The sequence below is a fragment of the Telopea speciosissima genome, chromosome 5 (assembly GCF_018873765.1).
Source record: "Telopea speciosissima isolate NSW1024214 ecotype Mountain lineage chromosome 5, Tspe_v1, whole genome shotgun sequence".
In the NCBI taxonomy this organism is placed as follows: domain Eukaryota; kingdom Viridiplantae; phylum Streptophyta; class Magnoliopsida; order Proteales; family Proteaceae; genus Telopea; species Telopea speciosissima.
The window spans coordinates 12,659,187-12,686,827 of NC_057920.1; the positions used below are offsets into that span (position 1 = coordinate 12,659,187).

At 38.2% G+C, this 27,641-nt stretch overlaps 3 protein-coding genes across 3 annotated transcripts; 1 reads left to right on the forward strand and 2 right to left on the reverse strand.

Annotated features, from left to right (window-relative positions):
* Nucleotides 1–3,969: 3,969 nt before the first annotated feature.
* On the reverse strand, nt 3,970–5,968 carry LOC122661508 (anthocyanidin reductase ((2S)-flavan-3-ol-forming)-like). Its single transcript, XM_043856913.1, has 5 exons — nt 5,808–5,968; nt 5,422–5,591; nt 5,117–5,332; nt 4,566–4,942; nt 3,970–4,120 (listed from the first exon to the last, which is right to left on the reverse strand). The coding sequence occupies exons 1-5, from the start codon at nt 5,932–5,934 to the stop codon at nt 3,982–3,984; spliced, it is 1,029 nt and encodes a 342-aa protein (XP_043712848.1). The 5' UTR covers nt 5,935–5,968; the 3' UTR covers nt 3,970–3,981.
* Nucleotides 5,969–9,177: 3,209 nt separating this feature from the next.
* LOC122662792 (disease resistance protein RPS2-like) lies at nt 9,178–12,048 on the forward strand. Its single transcript, XM_043858507.1, has one exon. It carries the CDS (start codon nt 9,178–9,180, stop codon nt 12,046–12,048), a length of 2,871 nt encoding a protein of 956 aa, XP_043714442.1.
* Nucleotides 12,049–15,328: 3,280 nt separating this feature from the next.
* On the reverse strand, nt 15,329–18,445 carry LOC122661510 (protein PIN-LIKES 7-like). Its single transcript, XM_043856916.1, has 10 exons — nt 18,138–18,445; nt 17,912–17,991; nt 17,500–17,624; nt 17,244–17,365; nt 16,815–16,997; nt 16,537–16,641; nt 16,358–16,458; nt 15,980–16,032; nt 15,698–15,883; nt 15,329–15,555 (listed from the first exon to the last, which is right to left on the reverse strand). The coding sequence occupies exons 1-10, from the start codon at nt 18,270–18,272 to the stop codon at nt 15,431–15,433; spliced, it is 1,215 nt and encodes a 404-aa protein (XP_043712851.1). The 5' UTR covers nt 18,273–18,445; the 3' UTR covers nt 15,329–15,430.
* Between the last annotated feature and the right edge of the window lie 9,196 nt (nt 18,446–27,641).

Genomic DNA, 27,641 nt, shown 5'->3' on the forward strand with positions numbered 1-27,641 from the left:
CACATTGTAAACAAAGAGGATGCTCAACATGGAATCCACTATCCAATTTACGAGGAATATCTAGGAGAGAGAAAATTGATGATTGGTTGGACAAAAATTTGGATCTAGTGTTTATTTGAAATATTTTGTAAAATTATTTTCAATATATGTATTATATTGAAGTTTGATTTCAAAGTTTTACGAATGTCCAATCAATATCACATATTCTCTCGATCTCTGTATACGATGAATTGAATATTGATAGCATTAAAGTACATACCATATAATTCACTATGGATATTAGGAAAGTGGAGGGACTTGTGTACAATTAAAAGAGTTTGTTGGACACTTGGTGTCTTACGGGAAAAATATATTTATGGTTAATTATCATTATATGTTATGACAAGAGATATTGTAAAAATATTCCATTAGCCATAATATTCTCTGTCTTCCACTTTGGTAGCAAATTGGAATTGTTAAAGGAGAGAATATTTTATCTCACCAAATATTTTATCTCACCAAAATAGAATATTGGCCCATGACCAATATGAAAAACAATCTAGGGACACAATTAGGTCGCTAAAAAATATATATATAAGAGAGGAGGGGAGAAGCAGCCCACGGTTTTGGCTGCCTCTCTCCCGCTTCCCCCGATTTCTCTTCTCTCTCCCTCTCTCTTGGTGAGGGTGGGTAACTTTTTAATGCATCGAGCTCCTCTTTAGGAAGCCCAATGCCCAGGGTGCCTATGGGGGCATCCAACGGTTGACTGGCAGACACCGGGATGTGGGATGTGTGTCCAAGGGGCATCCATAGCCCAATCATTGGATGCACCAATACCGATACTATGAACTAAAACTCTCTCCCCCCCCCCCCGGTTTATCTAGGGGTGCTGGATTCGCTGTGATAGGAAAACTACACAAGAGATGAAAAAACAGGTACTTCAGTCTTGCTTTATCGGAAAATATATCCTCGGACTTGAGAGCTCGACATGTGGAAGATGCGACATCTAACGGTGGGAGCTCCATTGACCCAATTATTTTTTCTCGAGCTCGGCACCATTGGACATCGCATCTTCCACGTATCTTGCACTTTATAATTCCCTGTAGAAGATTTTCTGAAAGTATATCAATAACTTTAAATAACTTCAGAATTAATTATATTACCAGGAAGATTCAAGAATGATCTGGTTTTGAAGTTCAAATATAAAAAAATACAGTGCGTTTGAACCTGCATTCTGAATAATCACCATTTCTTCTCCTCTGTGATTTAGAGTTTTGGTAGATATACATAAAAGGGTTTTAGGAATAAGAGTTTTCCGTATAAGGGTTTTAGGAATTGGAATCAGAATCAGAATCAATAGCCACCCAATTCCATCCTCAACTCAGAAACACTCATAAACATTCATATGAATCCAACAGATCGAAAAAACTTCTACTGGAGAGTTCGTTCATGACCTGGCGGCTTCTCTCACATATATCTAAGAAAAGGATAAAATGCATCCAAGAACCAACGAGACTAGAATAGCAACTACAGTTCCACAGGGAACAAACACTCCCAAATAAATTTAAAACTAGAAAGAAAAAAAAAAAAAAACCACTTTCTTTCCTTTGGTCCTCATCATTATCCAATTTGGACTTTGAAAGCATTTGAAGGAGAAACTATGAGACAAAAACCAGAAAATTCTAGTGCAATTTCTCAGAAATCACATTCTAGCATTATTAGTAAATCCTAGTACCCAACCCAAAAGGGCAACTGTAAGGATTAGGGGTAGGAGAAAAACAGAAGAAGTAAAAAAACGTAAATTATGAAACAACACATAAATAAGACGTATGATAAATAAGTGGAGTAAGATGACGATGCAAAATAGTATTCTCCACGACAAGTTTTTCATACTTTTTTCCAACGGCTTCGAACAGAGATTGCTGCTGCTATTCCGGGAGGTGGGATCTCCTGAGATGGGCGATGGCGATGGCGATGGCGATGGAGTTCAGACACAGAAGAACAGATTGATTGATTAATACTTTTTAGACAAAAAAATAAATGAAAATTGTCAATTCTCTTATAAGGCCAACGAAGAAGCACTCGTGAGTCACGTTGGTTTCTTGGACTTATTTTTACAAGTAAACTTTTCGTACGATCCGCATCCGATAGAATAGACTAATCAGAGTAAAGCACACGGATTTGGTATTTTTGCTTCAAGGAAGTTCTTGAGAAGATCTGTCAATCAATTCAACCAAGAAATTGACATGAGAAAGAGAGAGAAAGAATCGTTACCAAGACTGACTATAAAAAATTGTAGGGTAAGAGAATGCTGATCCATTGCGATAGCCAATGAAACTGCGCATTGAATCATTAATTTTAAAACCATTTAAAATTTCAACAATCCCACATGATTCAAAATATCATGATAACTAACAAAACAAATTAAACACATTAGAATGAGATTGACGTATCATTGCAAATGTTTTTAAAGTTGAATATGATAAGTCATGTTATAAAGTATGGGTCAAGTCAGACTTCTTGAATTATTCCTTTTAATGTAGTAGGCTGACATACCCTATATATTCTTCTATTTAACTTTTTTTAATGGCCCTTTCGAATATGTGGATATTTTTTGCCTTGTTCTCGTCTCATAATTGTAGATGTTTAGGAAATTCATCCTTAAAATTATCATCGGAGGTAGCCCCTCACTCCTACGCCCATTTAGGCCAGTCTATCCTCATATGACATTAGTCATGGTTGATTAAAAGTTCTAAGACACATAATCTTTAATTTTCATTATCATAAGGATTACCTTTCCATCTAACCAGAATGAATGAAGTATGATACTACTAATCAAGTCATCTGATGACTTCATTTTGCCCTTTGAACCTATATTCCGGAGTCACCTATCACATAAGTAATATACCCATGATGGGCTTAGTCTTTGTAAGAATGCCAATCGTATTGTCCTCTGTCATCAATATCATTAACCTTTTCAATTCACAAAAGAGTTCTACATATTGAAAAGTTGAGTCTCAAAACGAAATGAAAGTATGAAACCCTAACTATTGAATACATTGTGATTCTTGAACTTGAAGTCTTGAGTGAATCTAATTATCTTAATGACTGAATATCGTACTCATTAATGACTTAATCCTCATTAGAGAGATGGACTCCTTTAAAATATTTACTGGAGTGATGTGATAAATTAGAGAGATTAGGGTATTTTTGTTGTTGAAGATAAGTTCAGGTAAGCATTGGTAGAGTGTCAAGCTTTCACTTGTTTCACTTTCTTGTTTGAAGTGCTCTACATGCTATAGATATTGGGTTAAGACTAAAGAGTCTAACGTACAATGTGCTTTTTTAGGGAGGAAGGTAACTGAAAAAGAAAGGTAAAAGCAAAACAGCAAAGTTGAATGAGGGAAGCAGAAATTGGTACATGGAGGAGAGATTATCTTTCCATTTGCCCTGCCTTGGTGAGGGTGAACTGTATTCCCCTAATCAATGAGTACTTGATGGGTCTTTAGCTCAAATTGGTAGAGCACTTGGAACATAAGCATGTTCCAAGGGGATGGTGGTTCGAATCTACCTATGCCTTTTTTATTCAATTGTTCATAACATAGTCAGTTATGACACTAATCCACACAAAAACCCAATTTTAATGGCATCTTTGAAATGTGATATATTTTTATAATTACTTTATTTATGTTAATGAGATATTTTAATTTTATGTTAAGGTGGGTAAGAGAGAATAGGATTTTATAAGTATTTTTTGGTATTATTTCATATAGCTTCAAGATTAATCCCATTGACAGACTCAGGATAACCAAACAGTTTTTAATAATGATTCAGGATGAATTCAACTGACAGAATCAGAGTAACCAAACAGTTTATTTTTTTGAAATACAAATCCACAGCAACTCCATCTAGAGATTTACAAATCAAAATCAATTCATACTCCCACAGATTTACACAACCAAACGCACAGTACTACCATGCAGGTGCAAATTTGTTAATTACTTATTCAAAAGCACCCATCTTCCTCAAACATTGAAAGCTGTCCTCAAAAATCAACTTAGCATCATAGCTATGCTTGAATCCCACATCATTCAGCTTCGTTGAACCCCAACGCACAGTACTACCATGCCGTCCAAGAAACCTGATATAGAACCACACAGCTCTTTGTTATTTGGATTATCAAAGACCAAAAAAAAAATTTCTTATTTCTTATATGAACTATTTTTTTCAATGGCTTCTATTTCTTCAAATAGATTAAACCATTTAAGTAATTTTCTATTTACATGAGATATGGAGAAAATTAAACTCGAAAAAATGAAACATGACTTCGGTTCTGTTTGTTTCGGTGTAAAATTTTACTTGAAAATTTTCACTTTAAAAAAATTGACATGTAAAATTTTACATTTTGCAAAGTGTTCCAATGTTTGTTTTTTGATGGAAAAAAGCATTGAAAAAATTTTCAACATATAAAATTTTAGTTCACGAAGTAAGATTTACCAAGGAAAATTTTCCAGGTAAATTTTACGCCGAAACAAACAACGAAGCCTTCGAAGAAAATTTCAAACTTAAAGGAGATATATTCTTACTCGTCTGCAATGCAAATATCCGGATGATATCGACAAAAATAATCTGCAACCTCCTTTGTAGTTATGAAGTCACTTGCACACAAAAATCTGCCCTGCAATGACCATTGATCCATACAGAAGATATGGGCTTCGCATACGTCGTCGATGTGCACAATTGGAACTTTACCCAACAACTCTTGTAAAAATTCTAGGCTTTGATAACTGTTTGGATCATTCAAAGGTTGGGACATAAGGCATCCCAAGCTTGCAGGTATGTAAGATAGAACAGTATCTCCTCCCACAAGGCCACAAGCCAAGCTCACCAATTCCAGTTTATTCTCTTTACATTCATAGTTCAGTAACTTTTTCTCTGCTATTGTTTTCGAAAATGTATAATCCTGCAATGTATTATTTAAGTTAAAGAGTTTCACCATCTTGTGAAAGATCACTATAATAAAATTGGGTTTTAAGTAAGGGTGTCAATCGGTACGGGATCAGTACAGATATCTCATACCCATACCGATATCATACCATATCTATTCCGTACGGTTTCGAGAAAAGTAATCAATCACCTTCAGAAAGTTGGAACGGTAATAATTATTTGGGAGATCAAGAGGTGTCCAACAAGACTCATCCATGGAGTCTTTGAAACCAGAACCATCTTCTTTCCATGGTGATGCAGCCATCACACTGGCAGTATATATGAGTCTCTTCACTGTTCCTGATCTTAAACAGGTCTTCACTATGCTCTCCACTGATGCTACGGCTGCTTTAGTTGTGTCTTTGTACTGTTTAATCATCATCAAAATATAACAAAAATCCAGTGAGAATGAATGAAGAATTAATTAAAAGATTCGAGAAAGAGAAATTAACAGACTTGAGAGCTCTGGGTGCTGTTTTGAAAGGGAGTGGCCACATGGAACACGAAATCGCAGCCCTGGATGGCGAGATTGAACTCATCTGGGTTATAGATATCAGCCTTGAACAGCCGTAATTTGGTATTTGCTTCAGGGAAGTTCTTGAGAAGTCCTACTTTTGAATGGTCGTCTGTGAATCAATTTAACAAAAAGGAATTGACAAGAAAAAACAGAGTGAGAAGAGAGGTCATCTGTGAGTCAATTCAACAAAGGAATTGACATGAGAGAGAGAGATTCATCCGTGAGTCAATTTAACAAAGGAATTGACATGAGAAACAGAGAGAGAAAGGTGACTGTGAGTCGATTCAACAAAGGAATTGACATGAGAGAGAGAGAGAGAAGTTACCCAAATTCCTGAGAGTTGCATGGACGGTGTGGCCTTTCTCTAAGAGCTTCTTGACCAGAGAAGAACCAATATAACCTGCACCACCTGTAACACAAACAGTTCTGTGGCGACTGTCCTGTTCTTCCATTGCAGAGTTGCAGACACTAATCTTTCTGGAAATCATTTCGCTTTATATCTCAGAAGGGGTTTTTTTTGTTTTTTTGTGTGGTTGTAAACGAGTTAGATTATGATTGGACGAAATTAGAATTCCATTAAACAATTTTTTAACTTATATTTAATTCAGCCAAATTAAATGCGATTCAAAGCAGGCGGGGCTGTCATATTCTACCTATACCTTTCCTAGACACGTTGAAGATTAGATGAGGCATGATGCCATGGGCATGCTGAGATTTGGATTTCTTGAATGGTAGGTGGGTTCCCCGCTGATGGCCAAGAAGAAGGTGAGGTTCTTGCCTGTTATTTTGGTTCTCAGTTGTTTTTTGTAATTTGTTCTTTTTAGTTTTTTATTGTCAATGACCTTTTAGCCAAAAAAAAGAATCGATAAGATCTTCAACTTCAACGTCTGGCTACAAAAGTCCATGTGTCCGATTTTTTTATTTTGTTTATTAGAATCCATGTGTCAATTTTTTGTTTTTCTTTTTACATCTTTTTAGAAAGCAAATGTATTGAGAAAAGGAGCTTACTACAAGCATGGATCCGATTCTTCTACTTCTGTAATGGTACTTCCATCTTATTTCCGTAAGACCTAAACACGCCATGTGTACAAGAAGCCATCCAATGGTTGAAAATGAATATTCAAAAATTTTCAAAATTTTTTTGAATCCCAACAGGTTCAATAATTACTCAAACCAAACCCCAACCCCAAAACCCATCTTATCTCAATCTTAAACCTATACGAGACCCAAACCCATTTGTTTCTTATCTTCTTCTTCTTCCTCCCAAAAACGATTTGCAGCCGCTAATCTCTTCTTCTCTGTTTTTCGAAAATTTCAGAGAAGCATTGAGAGATCCTCTTGCTACATCTGCTGGAAACGATCCATCTGTTCTTATCTTCTTCTTCTTCCTCCCAAAAACGATTGGCAGCCGCCACTCTCTTCTGATTTTTTTTTTGAAAATTTCAGAGAAGCATTGAGATACCAAGGTTTGTATTTCGTCTTCATCTAGAACAACAGGTGACTTGCAAATTACTATGAAATTGGTGGGGTGAATCTTCCAGGGTGTAGTTGCAAATTTGCAATCAAGGTTTCAATTGTGGGGAGTTGCACACTTGTTTAGTTAGCAACATAATCTGACCTAATTTATTCTTAGCTCTCAATTTCTTATTAAACTAAGCATCACAGATGGATGTAACTTGGATATAAATTTAGATTTGAGTCATCACAAAATGGTGCACCCAACAAATGTGCACTACTTAGACAAAGGAGGTAATAAAACAGATCAATCACCTTCAAAACCCTAATCGTTTGCTTTTTTCTGTCTATGGATGGATTTGATTTGTGTAGAAATTTTAAATGTAATCCCCTAATCCAAGGTACACTTCCTCTTGATTTATGCCTTAAATGGTAGAACAAAACATATCAACTTTTTTTTTTCTTCTTTCTTCCGTTTTCACTCTGCACAATCACCACCATCCCGTAGACAAAAGCAAATATCTTTCCTGGATTCAATCCCATTGAATCTTCGTATGAAAAGTCAATTCTGAGAGGTTTATAGTATTCTTGCCATCAGATGCAACGGGATCACATGGGGAATCCTCAGAAAATTCAGTTGGCAAAGACTTCCAGTGTAAACACGGTTCCCACTCGGCTTCCTTGAGGACCTTCAGAGATATTCGGAAAAAATATCCGAATACTCCGATAAAAATTCATTCCGAAAAAAAAAATTTGAATACTTAATAATAAAAATAAATAAGTAAATCATGATCTAAGAGATATGGATTGAAAGTGAATTGTATCTGCTAGGGGGAGGAAGGTCCGGATTACACAAGGTAGAAATGTAAACGGATGGTCAAAAATCCGAATTCGAATCCAAGTGTAACAACAAAATTTCGTCCCTATACCACCATTAATGTGCCTCAATTATAAGTTGCCCGTCATAACCAGAAAAATAAAAAGCTGTCTATTTTACTTTTCCTCCAAAGCTGAGGAAAAGATACGAATCATCCATGGGGCCATCGATGACAAGGGTGTCAATGTGTACTGTGTACTGTGTATCGTATATCGATATCATTTACATACCAAATTATTTGTATCGAATCACATCGAATAAATTCAGTATGGTATCGGTATGATATACCTATATCGAGTCAGTATTCGATATTGTATCGATATGGGCATAATGCGGAAAATACACCATACTGTACCGCTTAATACCGAATCGATTCGATCTGGTATCGGTATGAGATATATGTACTGAATCGGTATTCGGTATGGGGGTAGTGTATCGTACCAAATACCATATACCGTACCAATTGACATCTTTAATCATTGAGAATATCCTAAGGATTCTAATACATCATCACTTGTGACCATGGTTTTAGTGCACGATATCATATTGGGTATTGGTCACTTTCAAAATCGATATGATATTGATATGGTATTGGCCATATTGGACAAGTTTACCATTGATTTTCCTTAAAATAAACAGTTTTTTTTACTATTTTACCCCTTGTTAGTACCATTTCACCGATACGGTATCAGCTAAGTATAAGTATCAATCACCTTCAAAACCGTGCAGTTTAAAAACCATATCGGGCGATCTAGTACCAATACCTCAAACCAAGCTTGTGACATGTCATACTATGATCACTAATCATATATCTTACTTCTCACAAGTCTCAAAGGAATTTGCATGGGTAACATGGGAGCATGGTTTTATTACATGGTATCAGATCAGGTATTGGTCACTAGCAAAATCGATACGATACTGATATAGCATCAACACGGATCAGTTGTATCGGATAAATTTGCCTTTGATTTTTTTTAGATAAATAAGTTTTGTTTTTACTGTTTTACCCCTTTATTACAATTTCACCAATCCCTTATCACCATTAATGTGCCCCAATCAATGGTTGCCCATTTTGACAAAAAGAAAAAAGCTGTCCATTCTGTTTTTTCCACCAAACTGAGGAAAGGAGGCCAATTATCCTCAGGCCTCACATGGCCTCACATGGTCATTGGACGTTCACATGAACATTGAAATTTCTAAACTACCATTGGACCTTTCAAGTGCTCACTTTTCATAAATCTTTTTTGGGCATTTTTTCATCCTTACTCCTTTTCTCTGCTTGATCAACAGTTCTAATTCCCTCTTAAGTTACAGCAGCTTTAATCTCTTCTTCTTCTTCCCGTTTGCTCTGTTTTATCCTCTCATGGATTTCATTGGGCCATTGGTAGGTGTTATTGATACATATCTGATTGCTCCCTTTGTTCGACAGATAAACTACTTGAGAAGCTCCCATGACAATGTCAATGGCCTGCAAACAGTAGTTCAAAATCTGACAGCAAAGATGAAGGATGTGGAAACCACTCTAAAAGCAGAAGAAAACTCTGGACAAGTGAAGACTGCCGTAGCAAGCAATTGGTTCGAAGCCGTCGATGAAATCAAAGAGGAAGCCAAAGTCATAGAGAAGGAGTATAGTGAAGGGACTTGTGCAGGGGGTTGGTGTGTGAACTGCTGGTCACGCTACAAAATGAGCAAGAAGTCTGCAAGACTCAAGGTAAAGGCAATTGTTAGGCTCGATGAACAATTTGATGTGGCAAGGCCACCTTCTCCAAAGACTGTTATAGAGATGCCAAACGAACCAATAATTGAGAATCAACCATCAACTCAAGGCATGCTGCAACTGATGCTTGATTGCATAGGTGATCCAGAAATTGGCATTGTTGGAGTATATGGTATGGGGGGAGTTGGTAAAACCACTCTGGCCAAAGAAGTAAATAATCACTTCAAAAATGATCCTTGTTTTGATACTGTAATAATGGTCACTGTGTCTGCCACTCCCAACATACGAAATATCCAAACCAGTATCAGTAAGCGACTCGGATTACCGGAAAATAGTGAGAATGATGCATTGTTCAATGCCCTAAGGAAGAAGAAATTTCTTCTAATTTTGGATGATGTGTGGTGTGAATTAAGGCTAGAGGATGTTGGAATCCCTCGCCCTCCAAACGAAAAAGGGAGCAAGATTCTTGTGACGAGTCGAAATCAAGATATCTGCACTGATATAGGTGCTAGAAAAACAGTAGAAGTGAAGCCATTATCAAAAGCTGAATCATGGGATCTCTTTGTTGAAAAAGCAGGTGAACATGTTTCTGCCGATGGTGTAAAATACTTTGCTGAAAAAATTGTTGGAAGGTGTAAGGGTCTTCCCCTTGCAATTGTCACTGTGGCTCGAGCAATGGCAAATCGTCGTGGAGTTGGGGTGTGGGAGAATGCCTTAAGGGAAATGAAGCATCTCCGAGGTATGATAGATAAAGTATTTGTTCCTTTGAAATTCAGTTTTGATAGCTTGGAGAATGATATGCTTAGGAATCTATTTCTTTATTGTGCCTCTTTCCCTGAAGACAATAACATAGAGGTAGATGAGATGTTAAATTATTGCATTGGAGAGGGATTAGTAGATGAATTAGGGAGTTTGAAAGCTGCTAGGGATAATTGTATGGATCTGATTGAGAGCTTGAAAATTGCTTGCATGTTAGAAGATGGAGAGATTAAAGGTAGTGTGAGGATGCATGATATCATGCGGCAGCTTGCACTTTGGATTACTTCTTCAGAGTACTCTGATAGTAGTAGCCCCAAGTTATTGATAAGGATTGGTAAATCATTTAAAGAGGCACCACAGGCTCCTGAGTGGGTAGATGCAACAATGATTTCTCTATATGATACCCAAATAGAGAAGTTGCCAGAGTTGGGAGAGACATGCCAAAAACTAACTACTTTGCTACTCATGTGGAATAGGATTCTAACTGTTATTCCCCCAACAAATTTCTTGCAACATGTGGATCATCTTAGTGTACTCGATCTTTCTTTCTCAGAGAAGTTGGAATATCTCCCAGATTCCTTATCATGTTTGGTGAAACTTCGGGTGCTTAGGCTAAATTCCTGTCAAAGTTTGAGATCATTGCCTGCATTGGGAATGCTCCAACAGCTCCAAGTTTTAGATTTGGGTTGGTGTTCAGTGTTGGACCAACAAATCCTCGGATCTGAATGCGTGGGAGGTTTAAGTAATTTAAGATACTTGAATGTGGAAGTGAGCAAAGTTTCTATTCCAACAGGGGTAATTTCTCATTTGCACAAACTGGAGGAATTGAGATTTTTTAGAGCCAATAAAATAAAATGGTGTGTGAGTTCTGCTGAAGATGAAAAATGGGACAAAAAGGAAGAGAGAAGTGGGTCTAGTACCAGTGACTCCTTCATTGTTGATGTGAGGGAGTTGTCCGAGTTGACTTATTTAACCTCTCTTTCCTTTTCCTTCGAAGATATCATTATCTCTTACTGGTTCAAACCTTTGGCCAAGAAGATTACATGGTTGTCTCTGAAACGTTGCAGAGTCATAAAACAAGAAGCTCTAGAAGATCTCAATGAATCCCAAAATCTTCAGTACTTAACAATTGAGGATTGCCCAGGTGTGAAATGTGTGCGCATTAGTGTTGGATTTACCAAATTAATAAACTGTGAAGACTTGGAAATGGTGTTGGATGAGGAGGAGGAGGTCTACCATCACCAAAATCCCTTCATTGGTAGGAGATTAGACCTAAGAAAATTGCCAAAATTGAAAAGGATATGTGGTAGTTCTATCACACCACTAAATTGTTTTGGTCAACTTTCATGGATAGGAATAGAGCAATGCAATAGCTTGAAGATGGTCTTCACAAAGGGAATGCCAGGCTTGTTCAACAACTTGATACATATTAGGGTTTATTCTTGCAACAGAATGGAAGTAATAATTGAAGAAGCAGAGGAAGAAGAAGAAGAAGTTAATGGTGCCAGGGGAGTCATCTCAACCTTCCCGAGACTGATGACTTTAGAGTTAGATAACCTACCAATGCTAGTTGATGTGTGCAGAAACCATATCTTGCATTGCCCCCTTATAGTAGATGTGCATGTGAGCAAGTGTCCGAGTTTAAAGAAGGATCCTCTTCACATACAAAACGCGAACGGGTTACTTGTCATCGAGGGGGAGCGTTGGCTAGGAGACATTAAAGTCATGGAAGATGAAATCCAAGCTTATTCTCTGTGATCTCGCCTCATTCCATCTCTGTCCATCTCCCGGCGATCTATACTTTACTTTATTAATTAATGTTATAGAACAGAGAGGTCCTTGAAGATTGGCTCCATTTGCAGGCTTTTCATGGAAGTAGCCTTTAAGCTACCAAAGCATAGTTGTTAATTAATCTTGTTTGTAGGTTAATTCTCTTCTTCTCAAGATTTCTAATTACAAGACAAACCATTCGATGATGAAAACTATAAATCTTGGCCTTCGCAAGAGCATCATTTCAATCTACACATGAAACTTTTAAATTATCTCGATCTATATATCTTCCTAAAGAAAGAATGCCAATGATCAAGCTTGCCCACGTTAGGTGTAGGCACTCGGAGTGCAATCCCATTGAGCTTGCCCTTCCTTAAGCTAAGGCAACACTAAGGACACAGCCTCAAAAAAGTTCCAGCATAATTGTCTATTAGAAGGAAAAGTAATAAAAAAAACAATTGAAAACATTTGGGTTAAAAATGAAGTTCTACTGATTGCCAAACTTCAGCATAGAAATTTGGTTTTGGATTTTGGGTTTTGGGTTTTGGGTTTTGTTCTTCCACCATTCATTCTGTAAAAGACTATATATCCAAGATGGTTTTGGGTTTTGTTCTACTACCATTCTGTAACCCACCTTTCTTCAATGTCTCTCCCGCCTTTGTATCCGACATGGGACTAATAATTTTGTTAAAAAGTTCAACTAATTATATCTTAGAGGCTTAGAACAAGAAATTAATACTTTCACTAAAAAGAAATGTAAAACCGGATTGTTATCCTCTACCGCCCACTGCCCAAACAGCACCTACTGTCCCCTCACATGGGGATGAAATGACGACTTAACCTCCTTGCCCGAACACACTGCCCGAGGGAGGTTAAGTCATCATTTCACGCCCCATGTGAGGAGACAGCACTGTGCTGTTCGGGCACCGGACACTAGAGGATAAAAATCCGTGTAAAACCTTTTCTTGTCGTGGTTTAAAGATGCTAATGTCATTCTATTCCAAGGCAACGGAGTACTTTCGTATCGATCCGATGCCTAGTAGAATAGAAGACTAATCAGAGTGTTTTGTGTTTGATCTTGAAGATGTATGATAGTAGTCCAAATCTGTTGATTAGTCAGCGAATAGAAGCAGGTCCACCTTCTCGAATCGTTATCCTCTCCTGTCCGCTGCCCGGACAGGACCGTGCTGTCCCCTCATATGAGGGCACGAAATGACAACCTAACCCCCTGCCTGAACACACTGCCTGGGCAAGGTTAAGTCGTCATTTTGCGCCCCCATGTGAGGGGACAGCACGGTCCGAGGAAAAAAATTCCACCTTCTCTTGTTTCTTTCTCACTAGATATGATAATATCAAAACACATAAAACTAACTTACCAATATTTAATGACTGTTGACAAAGTTTTATGTTTTTTTTTTTTTTTATGCGATTAAGATGACTCACTGAGTTAAACCTAGCTAGTTTTACAACTATAGTTTGTTGTAATTATCCCACCACAAGCTTACCAAAAAAAAACAAAAATAATTTATCCCATCACAATGATTTTTTTTTTTAATATTAAATTTCCATGTCAATTTTTAAACTTTATATCTAAATAAACTGGGGGAAAATATTTTAAATATTAATTTTCCTTTGCATATATCTACATGAAAATACTGTAATTGAATAATCAAAGCAGTAGTACCAAACATAATCAAATTTCCAGAGAATATAAATCAGATTTAGGAGAAATCACATGTATCAAAATCAAGAGATCCGATAGCCTCTAAACTCAGGTCGAGTTCAGTAAACAAGAGGTAGAAGACACCACTCTATCCAAGGGCTAGATCAGAAGTTATGATTCAATTAATCTTAGTACCACTAGGAGGGGTATATCTGTAAACTCACCACTCAAAATACAAATAAGAAAATAGGAATATAATGAGCAATCAATTCTGAACACGGTATTCTAGTCATTTAACAAATTTTTAGTAGTGGCATAATTCAAAATTCATTTTTATTCAGTTTTTTTATATTTTTTTAAGGTTAAATAATGGTAATTTGAGTTAGTATTGTTTTAAAATAATGTTCGCATATATTTTGGCTTCTAGAGTAAAATAGGTAATATGTAGGGGTAATTTGTAATTGTAACCATATTATTTCTTAGTAAAATAGGCCATGCATATGGCCTTGTGGCTGCTGCCTATGCACTATGGGCTTTGTGGCCCTGTGCCATGGGGGCCTTGTTGCCGCCCAAGCCATGCACCCCTTGCTGCAGCTACAGGCCCATGCCGTCCACCCATATGGCCTTGTGGCCTGCTGCTGCCTATGCACCATGGGCTTGTTGAGAAAGTATATCCAATATGTTTCCTTGTGTATCTGTCTGTGGACGGCAAATGTGATGCTGCTGAATTGAATATTGACCATCTGTGCTTTCTTATGCTGCATGCTTATACTCTTTATATACAATATTTCAACCCCCCCTCCCCCCAAAAAAAAGGAAAAGTCCCTTGATTGCCTAGCCTTTGTTCCTTGCCTATGTTGAAGAATTTCATAACCAGACATCTAGAATTACTTTTTATTTGGATCTATAGAGTTGAAACTCTTGTGAATTTCAGAAGGGTGATTCATACAAGTTCAGAGTAGAATGGACTTGATTAACACACTGAAGTGCAGATAGGATGAGGTAATTACCATCCTTCATAGGTTGAGTGTTGAAATCTGTTGATTGGGGGAGTTGGAGTGGGGCTGGTAATTCATGCGTTGTAGCTAAACTTCTCCTAATCCAAAGCAAATCATGTGTGGCATTTGAGAAACCCACGAGGCTAATATAGCCTTCTGGTGTTTTCTGATTGCTGTGAACTGAGATCATCTAATTTCAATGGTCTTCCAGTGTATATAGCTTTCCTACTTGAGTCTGCAAATTAATGAGCCAGATTGGTTATTCGGACCTCGGCGCAACGGCAAGGTTGCTCCATTGTGTCCTAGTGGTTGCGGGTTCGACTCAGGAAATAGCCTCTCCGTGAAGCAGGGGTAAGGCTGCATACATTATGATCCTCCCAGACCCCACAGTGGTGGAAGCCTCGTGCACTGGGTCTGTCCTTTTTTATTGCTGACAGTGTGGATACTATAAAAGGCATCTTGACATTTCTCTTCCTTATCCTTTTTGTTTTTGTTGGTCATCGTTCAACATGTAACCTTCATTCAACGAAGTCATTGTTGAGAACAAAGAAATTCTTCCATAAATCTAACATGGTCAGTAAACAGTTGCAATGCTATCAATTGTAATTTATCAAAGTGTATAGAGTAACCGCTTCAATTGTAAGGATCTCTCTCAACATCTCTTGTCCATCAAAAACTTTGCATAGCTTCTCTCATACATTAACAATCTTCAGGACAGGACCCACATGAACACTGTGGACCACATAGTGAGAGAAAAGGCTGCAACCAAGTATGTCCAAATGTATAGGACTGAGCACTCCTCTTTACCCACATCAAACAGTTGGGTCATGGTACCTACATCATCATCATATGTTCTGTTAATGTAAAAATGGCCTGTCTGATATATACTTGGTACCCCCTATGTAGTATTTGGGTATGATGAACATGACTGAAACCATATTAATATGAAACAAGAAATTTGTGAATGAGTAAATACCGACACTCATGGCAGGTGGAAGTGTAAATTGTAACATTAGGACGTATCGATAGAGAGGGTCTGGTGAGAGGAAACCCAGATCACCAGCTACCTTAACCACACCCATTCCAATCACAGGAAGTATCATGTATCGCACTACAATGACTCCTACGATGAGCAGTGGCCTCAATTTTGCCGAGCGTAAACCTGCTTAAGCAAACACTTAGTGTAAGTTCAAATACAGAATCCAATTGTTCTCCATTCTTTTCATATTTAATTGGATAGTTATAGATCTCATTTCACCTTGAATGAGGTTAGCTCCTACTATAAGGGTGCTGCAGGGAATTGCGCCTTCCCTACACAGTTAGATGTCTTGATGTCAATAGAAGAATGAGAATCCAGACTGAGATGATACCATGTAAAGGGGAAAGCAATGACTAACTTCAAGTGCTCTACTTTTTTTCCTCTCACAATATATTTGTATTGCAGTAGCAGACACAAACAGAGATACCAGGAGAATATCACAGTACAAAAGAAGAGGATTGTGAATAAGGTGAGAGTTTTGTGCTTATCATGGATAAGATGAAATGTGTAGAATTCCAAAACAGAGAACATAATATCTATGTTGAGTTTTCTATTTGACTACTCATGTGCTGAACGCGATTAATTCATTATACATACCCAAGTAATTTAATCGAGTCCTGGATCAGTCGTAGAGGAGCAGTTTTACCGACAAGAAGATTCTTCAGCCATGGCACACACCCAAAGATGAATCCTACTAACTGTTAGGATACAGAGAAGGTAAGCTTGTCTCTTTACCTTAGCAAATTAGAACATTTTAGTATCTTAAAAACACTTACTGCAGCAATAGTTGGTGGTGCCATCAACTCCTCCTCAATCTGGTAGAGAATTCCTGTTACTTTTCCCCATGATGATGATCTCTCATCCCCAGCCTTCCCAGAAGACTGAGCTAGAACCTAATATGGGAAGAATTTGAGTTTTGCAGAAAACAGTAAATAAACTTGGTCTTTCATATTGCATCAAGAACTCCTGGGACATGTCAAAGGATTGACAGCAAGACTAAATTCTTAGAACACTTTTTTCATAAATATTTGCTTTAAATTATTAAGGAATTAACAACCTCATCAATGGGCTTTGCTTCATCTTCATAATCTACATTGAGAAGGTGAGATTCACTGTTGGCATCTAAATCTTTGTTAGGCTTCTTCAATGCTTCCTCAGCATCTTGAATTGCTTTGTATCTTATTGCTGAACTTCGTACAAGATGATAAGTGTAAGTCCAAATGTAAAATCCGCCGATCTGCATTATAAGATAGAAAGTGATGAAATCTTGATGTTTCCATGTTTAAATAAACTTGACATTAGGCCTAACAGATTTTAGGATCTAGATAATTCACTGAGCCAAATGTTTTCAAGAAAAAATATGTAAACAAACTGAAAAACTTAAATCATTATGTAAATCAAGTAATGGTTCTCATCAGAGATGTATCATATATGGAAGATCAACTCAACTGGATGATAGAGAAATGAAAATTTGTTTCTTTACCGCCATGGAGAAAGATGCATAAGAGAGAGCCACGGCGTTGCAACTATTACGGTCTCTAAATGGGCTGCCCTCTTCATTACAGATTGCAGGGACAACTACTAAGATAAGGTTTCCTATATTCCCTGTTTTAAATGAAAAATGATACTCTGAGAAAGTAATTAAGGACCTCAAAGAGCTAGGATTCAGTAGCATTGGGTAGCAACAAAACTAACACTAAAAAGAAAAAGATTTCAGTAACTCTGAGGGGACAAATAACCTGCTGAACATGTAGCAATGATGAGGCCTTCTAGATATGGTTCTGGTTTTAAAATTTTCACAACTATCCACCCAAGTAGTCCTCCAATAAAAAAGATTAATCCCACATTGATGGGCATGAACCACCTAAAGAAATGGAATTAAAGAATCAGGTCAAAACTCCATCAGGGTTTTGTCAATAAAAAAATTCCTTTTACATGTTATGAGAAAAGGTTTTCTGAGCCGCTGGGTGGGATACACTAGCACCTCTCTATCTATCTCTTTCCTCCTCACATGAAATGACCTCGCTGCCTTCCAATGTACGATACTGTTTTACCGCACCTCATTGGTGTGCTCCTCTATGCCATTTGCTCAGAGAATCCTCTCCCATATAATATATTGTGATTGTTAAATGCTTGTTAATTGTAGCTTACCATGTAAAAATATCTTGGAGATCAACAGTCTTAACTAGACTTGCAAACATGAGTGATGGACCAAACACATCAAACACAAGCTGCATTGCCCAAAAAGTTTTGTCATCAGTATCAGAAAGTCTTCTTAATCAAATTACAAAATGACCAAAATTATTACCTCCACCCACCCATGCTAAATAGATAGATATTTACATGTGTATGTATTGCTTAAAAGTAGTTAAGTTACCTTGTTCAAGTATCTCCGAGAATCTGGATTTAGAAGGTTCAAATACTTGGTTGCCATGAAAGCCCCCAGAGTACTGATGAGAAGGACCTGCAACATGGGCATGGCTGCCACCTCGAGAAGTGTCAAGAACCCCATCTTCTCTTCTCCCTTTTCTCCCTCTCTCCCTCTCTCCCTCTCTTCTTTATCACTTCTGATTCTGCCCCTGTAATATTGGAGAAGTATTTGAAAGCTCTAGTTGAAGAGGGAGAGAACCCTGAGACAGAGAACCAGTAAAGGACAGAGATTTGGGTTTAAATTAGTTTTCACAGTTAAAAAACACAATATTTTCTCTTTGCAACAGAAGAGATAGGGGGAAACAAATTGGGTCAGAATAATATTGAAAATTATCCAAACACAAACAGTCCAGGGAGGAACTCAACAGGATCGTTCTTCATAGTAAATCTTTTGAACCTGAACCAAGCCATTGGCTAGAAGAGCATGTGAAGCCATGCCTCAAAAAATAAGTTTCCTTTCTCGTCATTATGTCTAGTGAAGTATAACATTTCAGTATTTTCCACATGACACTCATTGATATAATTTCAGCTTAAAAAGAGTAGAGGAAATAGCTAAAATTATAGAAGATGTCATTTTGTATTTTCATCCATTTGATGACATTTTGATAATTTTACTAAAATTTTGAATCAGAGTTTGAATAACTTTCCTCACTTACTTTGAACTAAAATTTGACTATTGTATGTGGGGTCCTTTATCACATGGACTAATCCATGCACTGCCGTGTGATAAATAGTGAAATGTTTTACTTCACAAGGCATAATGTCGCCTAGGAGAACCCCCCTAAAAAGGGAATTATAGTAAAGGAAACTTGTAGAAGAATCTTGACTGATCCAGAACTATGTTGGCCAAGATACGAAGAAAAAAACATGGAAAATTTTAACTTGATGAAGATGTTAAGATTGGTCTGGTTTAGAGCGACTCTGATCTGAATCGTTAGGGATCAATCTCGGCTAATTCGACCAATCCAATCTTGATCTTATCTGTGACTTTCTATAAAGGGCAAACGCAGTGCACAAGGCTCCCGCCACTACAAGGTCTAGGGGGCATCATCTATGGCTCTCTATATGTATTCTAAAACTCAAAGTATATATCTATATATATAGAGAGAGAGAGAGAAGGGGGGGGGGGTGGCCCTGGACCCATCTGATAAGGCCAAACTCAGGTTGGTTGGTTAGTTATATTATCAACTTCTTCATAGAAGCTAACGCATAAGTTGTTGAGATACTAACACACACCGCTAATCCCCTCCCCATAGGAACTCTAAAACCTTTAAAATATAAGTTTTATTTTAAAATTTAGGGATAGAGAACGCTACCTGGTCGCTTCAATTTTATCTGAGGTGGTCATTTCGCCTGTCCCAGTGTCTAAGCGCAAGGGAGCACATCGCACGCGCCCAAGTAGTGATCTTTCTCCCTAAAATTTAACACAAAAAATATAATGGATGATTAATGATTATGAATTGCTTGGATAGCTAGACATCTAAGTCTTCTCTTTCATTTTTGTAAAATAAAAATATTTTGAAGGAAAAAGAACGCTACCTAGTGGCATGGCCCGTGTGGCTCCTGTGCCTAGACACATAAGCGTGTGAAAATACCACTGCCCCCATGGAAAAGTTAGAAATCCCATCCAGGTGTGTTTGTGCATGCGCTCCCATGAGTCCCATCGGCCAGCACGCACTTGCAGGCTCTAGAGCTCAGGCAACAATCTCTTTCTCTATTTTAAACCTTTAAAATAGGGAAAAGAATCACCACAAGAACTGCTATTTTCATCTCATTTAGATTATAGGGGAAAATGCTTTTGAGTTTGAGATGTAAGTTATGCCAGTTAGTAGTCTCTCTCTCTCTCTCTTTTCTTGACACTCTCTCCTCTCATCTCTATTGATGAATGTCTCCCGTCGTCCTCATTGGGTGACTCCCCACCCAACTAAGTTTAGAGAACAATCTCCCATAATTATTTTAAGTTTTTTTTATTTTTCCAAATTTTCAAATACCCTACCCTACAACAAGGGAGGAGGAACGAGGGGAAATTTTTTATCCCTGTAATGAAAACTTAAATCTCATCACACAAGTAAACGAGGAAAAACTGAGTTTTGATCTGAAATCCCTCGCCCTCTAATGGTGAAAGGGTTGAAAGAGTACTACAAGCTTAATTCAAACAATATATATGCCAAAAAAAAAAAAAAAAGGGAGAGAGAGAGAGAGGAACGAACCTGCACATCCAAATTATTTAATGGAGTCCAGGAGGGAGAGAGAGAGAGAAGGTCAATGAGCCAAAACCGAAATGACCAGTCGATGGAGAGACGGGAAGAGGAAGAGAAAGAGAGAGGAGAGAAGAGAGGTGGGAGTTAGCTATAGGGGAGAATAAGCCTTGAGAAAATTACCCGCCTATTTTTCAGGACGGAATTGAAGCTATACCCCAAATCTCAACATTCTCATGCAATCTCATCATCTCCACCATCACAACAACAAAACCAAATGAAATAATTCGATGGCAGATATAAAAATCTTACAAAGAAAGAAAGGGCTACATATTTCATGTTTATATATAAACATAGGCTGCGTTTGGTAAGCAATCTTGGAATGCATTCTAGGTCGATTTCGCATTAAACCGAGAATGACATGTAGAGAGAGATAGAGTATAGTAGGGTAAGTACTACGTAATGGATCCAGATCTTCTACGACGTGGGCTGCCCATCTTGCCGTGCTGCACAGACACAAGGTGGCTTGCATTGACCGCCTTACCCCTGCCCGAGCGTCTTGTCCAAGTGGGAGTAAGGTGGTCATTGCGTGCGGCCCTGTGTCTGCGCAGCACAAGCAGGATAGGACAGCGCACCGTAGAAGATCTGTGTTGCTACGTAATATGCATAAGGTATGTATAATTTGTAAGTAATATGGTATATTAGCTGGACTAGCTGGATTGGTGGAAGAATCCTTCCATCAGCTCCATCGCCACCTTGCCTTCCATAATTATTTTATCTAATTTTGTATAGTCTTATCCTTGTATATTGATTCCCTCAATCAAGGGGATTGCATTGTTACTTGTTCTATATATTTACACCATTGTGTGGGTAATAAAATCACTCAAAATATTCTATTCATTATCTGATTTTTACAGGGTAAAAGTTAGGCATGCTGACGGCTAGCACTGTGCCTAGCCTGAGTCTGTCTCTCTCCCACTTCGTATGAAAATGACCTCCTTGCCCTTCCTTTCCCACCCTCTCCATTGGGCACAGCTGCTAGCTCTAGGAAAGGCAGCAGTGTGCCTGGCCAACCCTCTCCCATATTATATTTTGATATCACACACACACACACACATATATATATATATATATATATATATGGAATCTCAATTTGGGGCTTGGCATAAGCCATATAAAATACAATTTGGATTCATTTCCATTATATCAAACTATACTATCTGTCTCCATATTAAAAATACAATATTGATCTTATACATGGTGGGTTATATAATTGTGACGAATTAATAGATTAAATTATTATGTAAATGAAGTAATGAGAAATATAGAAGATCAACTCAACTGGATGATGAATACTATAATTTGGTTAACCAAATAGAAATAGAAAATTGTTTCTACTGCTATGGAGAAAGAGGCACAATAGAGAGCTACGGCGTTGCAACTATTACGGTCTCTAAATGGATTGCCATCTTCATTACAGATTGTAGGGACAACTACTAACATAAAGTTTCCTACATTCCCTGTTTAAATGAAAAATGATAGTATGAGAAAATAATTAAGGACCCCAAAGAGCTGTGATTTAGAAGCTTCGGGTAGCAACAAAACTATAAATCTAAAATGAAAAAGATTTCAGTAACTCTGAGGGGATAAATAACCTGCTGAACATGTAGCAATGATGAGGCCTTCTAGTTAAAGTCTGTAAACGGATCGGATTTGGCTCGGATACGGATCGGATGTGATCGAACCCAGATATTAATTCCTTGGCCGAATACGGATACCTCTAAACGGATTTGGATGCAAATCAAATTCGGATCTTTGACCACCCATATCTATTTACATTTCTGCCTTGTGTAACCCGGACCTATTTCCCCCTAGTGGATACAATTTACTTTCAATCCATCTCTTAGATCATGATTCTCTTTTCCTCATATTCTAGAACTTGTTGAGTCTTCAAAAACCCTCAAGCTCATTATTTACCTAATTTTTTATTATTTAGTATTCGGATTTTTTTCGGTTGGATTTTTTTTCCAAATATCTATAAAAGAATATGAATATCCCTAAACGGATACGGATGCAGATCGAATTCGAAATTTCAATTATCCATTTACAGCTCTACTTCTAACTAGATATGGTTCTGGTTTAAATATTTTCACAACTATCCACCCAAGTATTCCTCTAATAAAAAAGATTAATCCCTCGTTGATGGGCATGAACCACCTAAAGAAATGGAGTTAGAGAATCACGTCAAAACTCCATCAAAAAGCAACCAGTATAGTGTTGTTGACTAGATTAAGGATTGTTGTAATGTGGAATAAAACATGTCCAAAACAAAATCAAGTTGATATATAAACCAATAATACCATTTGTGCTGCCCCAAGTAATTGCTCATGCAATTTATTTGACTAATTTTGAATAAAACTAAGTTACATCTTGCGTAATGATTCTTAATTAGAGAGAATAGGTTATTAATTAATGGGTAAAATACACGTACCCCTGTAATGCACCCAATATTCCTCGTACCCCCTAAGTTTCTGATAAGTCCACATACCACCCCTCAATATTCCATGTACCACCCCTGCTTTACCCCCCTAATGCCATTTAAGTCCACATCAAGTGTTAAATGCTAAAAAATGACCAAACTACCCTTTCTTCTATCTATTCTAAAATTTTGAAAAGACCTAATTGCCCTGACCTATTTGCTAAAATTTGAAAATACCAAAATGCCCTCATCTTCCCCAAATCATTATCTTCTTTTACATACCCAATACCACCACCACCACCCACAATTAACACCATCACCACCGTGAAGCCCCACCTCCAGCACCACCGCCACCCACCACCATTAATACCACCAACCACCGTGAAGCCCCACCTCCAACACCACCTCCATTGCAGAAATTCTGGGATCCTCCACTTTCGTTGGATTGTGACGTTGACGGTGTCGGAACCCATGGAAAGGTGGAAGAGACCTCAAATTGGAGCAGTTCCCGATCTCCGGTGGAATCTTATCCACCAAACGATTACCAGAAAGCTTCAAATGGCTAAGAGACTCGCATCCACTAGAAGGATCGATCTTTATTCAAAATCCAACGGAAGTGGCGGATCCCAGAATTTCTCCAATGGAGGTGGTGCTGGAGGTGGGGCTTCACGGTGGTGATGGTGTTAATTGTGGGTGGTGATGGTGGTGGTATTGGGTATGTAAAAGAAGATAATGATTTGGGGAAGATGAGGGCATTTTGGTATTTTCAAATTTTAGCAAATAGGTCAGGGCAATTAGATCTTTTCAAAATTTTAAAAAAGATAGAAGAAATGGTAATTTGGTCATTTTTTAGCATTTAACACTTGGTGTGGACTTAAATGGCATTCGAAGGGTAAAACAGGGGTGGTAAGTGGAATATTGAGGGGTGACTTATCAAAAGCTTAGGGGGTGCGAGGAATATTGGTTGCACTACAGGGGTGTACATATATTTAACCCTTAATTAATTAAAAAAATAGTTTTCTATCCGGGAGTGTGCGTAGGGGTGTAAATGAATAGCCAAAATCCGTTTTCGTATCCGTGTCTGTATCCGTTTAACGCTTCCGAAAGCTAAACGGATGCGGATACGGATAGGCTATAGCTATCCGAAAACCTATATTTATATGTAAACGGATAAAATATCCGATCCGTATCCGTGTCCATATCCGTTTAGCACTATCCGAATCCGTCCAATAGCTAATCGGATGCGGATGCGGATATAAGCTTCTCCAAGGCGAATCCAATCCGTTTACAGCCCTAAGTGTGCGTTTGCATTGAATCAAATATTCCTTGCCTTTCTCTGTGTTATAAACGAGAAAATCTAGGTGCAACTATATATACAAGGAAATTAAAAGAAGAGGTTCCCCATCCACGTCAGCGATCTGTGTGAACCCTTACCATTACATATCGACGCTCCGATTGTAAACCATTTTGGCAATCCCCAGCCGTAGATGTTTCTCCCATAGGCAATTTTCCTTTTTCTCGATTTTCCCCCAAACCCCCTTCGTAAATCCTTTTAAGAGTTCAGAACATCTTCCATGTAATTGGCCACCGAAGAGGTGAGTAACCATCTACCACTCCACTGTTGGGTAGTTCGGCAGGGGCTGTTCTTTTGTTGTTAATGAGATTTCGCCACTTGGGAGAGAAGTTCTTTGTCTTGGATCTAATCCTGCTGCGTCCCATATTTGGAGGTAAAAGAATTTGGTTGTCATACCTATGATATAGAGCAATCTCTCGGCATAATCTCTCTTTAAGCATTTTGTCAAGAGGGAGCTTTTTTGTGAACCAAGATTTTGAAGCTGCACCAAGAAAATGAGAGGAGAAATAAATGCGGTCATGGGTGGTCAAATGGGTTTGGGTGGCGTTGGAAATATCAAAAGCTTAAGACCGAAAAACTAAGGAAAAGTGTTCCTACGTGCACTCAAAAAAATTCACTGACTGATAGAATATGGATTGCTTGGTAAGTTGTTCTACGATAATTTTGATTTTTGAGTGAATGTAGGTTTAAAGTTTGGGAAAATATAGTTTTTATTATGTGCAGCTCACTCTAATATATGAGCACTAGATTAAGTCAGCATAGACTAAAGGCCTTAATCAGCTTAGGTTGAAGGGCTTAATCATAACTAGGGCAGCACCCTTCTCTGTATTCTAATTAATCCTTCTTTGTATTACAATACTCTGTTAGTGATACTTATCTAATTAACGATGATCTACATCGGTGTATCCAACCGACTACTTAGTGGTGCACGCACTTTGCAAGTTTCGAGTGAGATTTAATCTGGACCATTCTTTTTGATCCAGTGGTCCAATTTGAATCTGGATAAGATCAATGTATACAGTTGATCAATAGTTATGGCTATTATATTTTTGGATGGTTTAAATCGTACAGTTATGATCTAACGGATCAGATTCAAAGATGGAAGGATCCATCTGTTGGGAACAGTTGCAAAGTGGCTTATTAATACCCAAAGTTATTTTAAACTTGGTTATATCCACAAACGTTCTTCTCCTCCCTCATTCTCAAAGGTGATTTTGTAGGGAATCTGTTTTACTGTAGGAAACAGATTTCTCTGTTTTCTGGCTTTTCTGTTTCTCAAAAGGCTTTCAGGCATCGATTTTGGCTTCGTTTGTGCAATACGCAGCCAAGATAATCAACAAGTTTGGGCTTTATTGTATCGTGGGAGATAATTCATCTGTAACCTATTTGTATTTGGAAGTAAAGACGAATTTCGTCTTAAGGACAGCGACTCTGTAACGTGCCTTGAAGATTCAAACTAACTTTCTATTCTAACATCCCTCTCTTGACTTACGATAGAACTAGAATGCTGTGACTGAATTAATTAAATCTGAATTGTTTCTTCCTTAAATATTGTAACATTTGTTCTTCGTTGTGTACTTCGAGTGCAAAAAGTGGCCATGGACGAGGGCTTTCTTTTGTTACACAAACAATGCTATGAAACTGGCCGGAGAAGACGACATGTCACGCCCCCATCCCAACAAGGGATATAATACATTATAAGGGGTGACTAGGACGACGCATGTCATCCTACTAAGCTGCCAGGATCACTGACACAGTGTCCCAACGCACAGTCATAACCAATATTAAAACAATATAATATCAGAGTGCGGAAAGGAAAATATTACATTCCAAAAGATCAATAGTTTTGCGGAAGCGTATAAAATCAATAGTTACAAGATGATCAAAGCCTAGATGATAAATACTGTAGTTAATCCATTTTTCATTACCATCTAATAATGATCAACAAGGGTATAGCAGTAAATGTTTATACATGGGCCTACGCCTAAAATAAACAAAAGGAGAACAAGTCCCTAGAATTCTCACGGCTCGTAGGCACAATCGTCACAAGGACACCGTTGCCATGTTCCTCTAACACGACTTCCGGCTCCTCCGTACCGCATCATAATCTAAAAATTGTATACACGAGGGGTTAGCTCTCCACTGAGCTGAGGGGATGGGGATGTACAAACACACAATTCACATAGTCCAATGATGCATGCATATGTTAAGTAAATTTTCCACCTAACATCACAACTAAGTCAATGGCATATGCTCTTGTGACAACTCGGGAGACACTGTGGGTCACTTAACTTATCGCCACAATGAAACCTCAATTGTCACCGGGACCTACGCCGATCGAAGCCTCCAAGACCACTCTCAAGTGCGACCCCGATAACCAATACTACCATGATCGGCCTCTCCCACCTCCACAGAATCCGGTGTCGATTACCCAACACCTAAACCCCTGTTGGTAAGGGTCGTAGCATAAGGGTGTAAAATCCTAGCCACACTACATGCAAGTCCTATCGTCCCGAGAGGTAATCCGGCGCATCAACTTTCATCCGGTTTAGTGTCCGGTTACAAGACGGCACGGCGCTCTGATTCAACATGACATTGACATAATTTTTCATAATTATATATATTATCGGGGTTCCAAGAGGCACCCACCGCACCGAGACCCATCAAAGTAAAGCATCTCCAATTTACATCATAACATTCATATATAAAATATGCAATATGCACAAGCATGCTTAATAATTTATAATGATGACATAATATAAAATGCAATAATAATATCAAGCCCAAACAACCAAACCCACTCACAACGTATACGCCAAGCACCAAGATTATCGGTTGTCGCCTCGATCAAGCAATAAGCCACAAGATGAATATATTAACCTAAACAAAGAGTGAAATAAGGTTAAACGAGCGAAGGAAAGGATCCCCAAAAGATCTCCCATAATCACTTAAGTATAAGGTTTGAAACAAAGTGGTTGCGGGAGTGGTTTCATGCCCAAATTCCGCAACCACATGTAAATCCTAGGAAACCAAGGGTTCGGGACGTTTTAGTCAAGGTCGGTTGCGAGATGTGGTTGAAAACGAAACCGAGTGTAAATCCTAGGAAACCAGGGGTTCGGGACGTTTAGTCAAGGTCGGTTGCGGATGTGGTTTTTAAAGCGAAACCGAGTGTAAATCCGAGCTTCACAGGGGCCTTCTCGGGAAGGTAATTTCGTGGTGGTTTCTTGCGGTCTAAAACCACATGTAAATCCTAGCTAACCAGGGGGCTTAGGAAGGTCTCTGCAAGGGTGGTTGCGGGTGTGGTTTCTCGAGTCCGAAACCACATGTAAAACCACATACCCGAGAATCGAAAATTGAAGGGTTTCTTGTTAGGGATTCATTTTCCAAGGGGTTTAAAGGTAGGGAGGCTTCAAGAAAGCT

Excerpts from the sequence above, each read along its gene's own strand:
- LOC122661508 (XM_043856913.1), bottom strand. The coding sequence starts at position 5,934 with ATGGAAGAACAGGACAGTCGCCACAGAACTGTTTGTGTTACAGGTGGT. Across the intron at positions 5,592-5,807 it reads TGCAACTCTCAGGAATTTGG|ACGACCATTCAAAAGTAGGA; the intron begins GTAACTTCTCTC and ends ATTGATTCACAG. Across the intron at positions 5,333-5,421 it reads ACAGCACCCAGAGCTCTCAA|TACAAAGACACAACTAAAGC; the intron begins GTCTGTTAATTT and ends ATGATTAAACAG.
- LOC122662792 (XM_043858507.1), top strand. The coding sequence starts at position 9,178 with ATGGATTTCATTGGGCCATTGGTAGGTGTTATTGATACATATCTGATT.
- LOC122661510 (XM_043856916.1), bottom strand. The coding sequence starts at position 18,272 with ATGGGGTTCTTGACACTTCTCGAGGTGGCAGCCATGCCCATGTTGCAG. Across the intron at positions 17,366-17,499 it reads CATTGCTACATGTTCAGCAG|GGAATATAGGAAACCTTATC; the intron begins GTTATTTGTCCC and ends CATTTAAAACAG. Across the intron at positions 16,642-16,814 it reads CAAAGCCCATTGATGAGGTT|TCTTCTGGGAAGGCTGGGGA; the intron begins GTTAATTCCTTA and ends GTTCTAGCTCAG.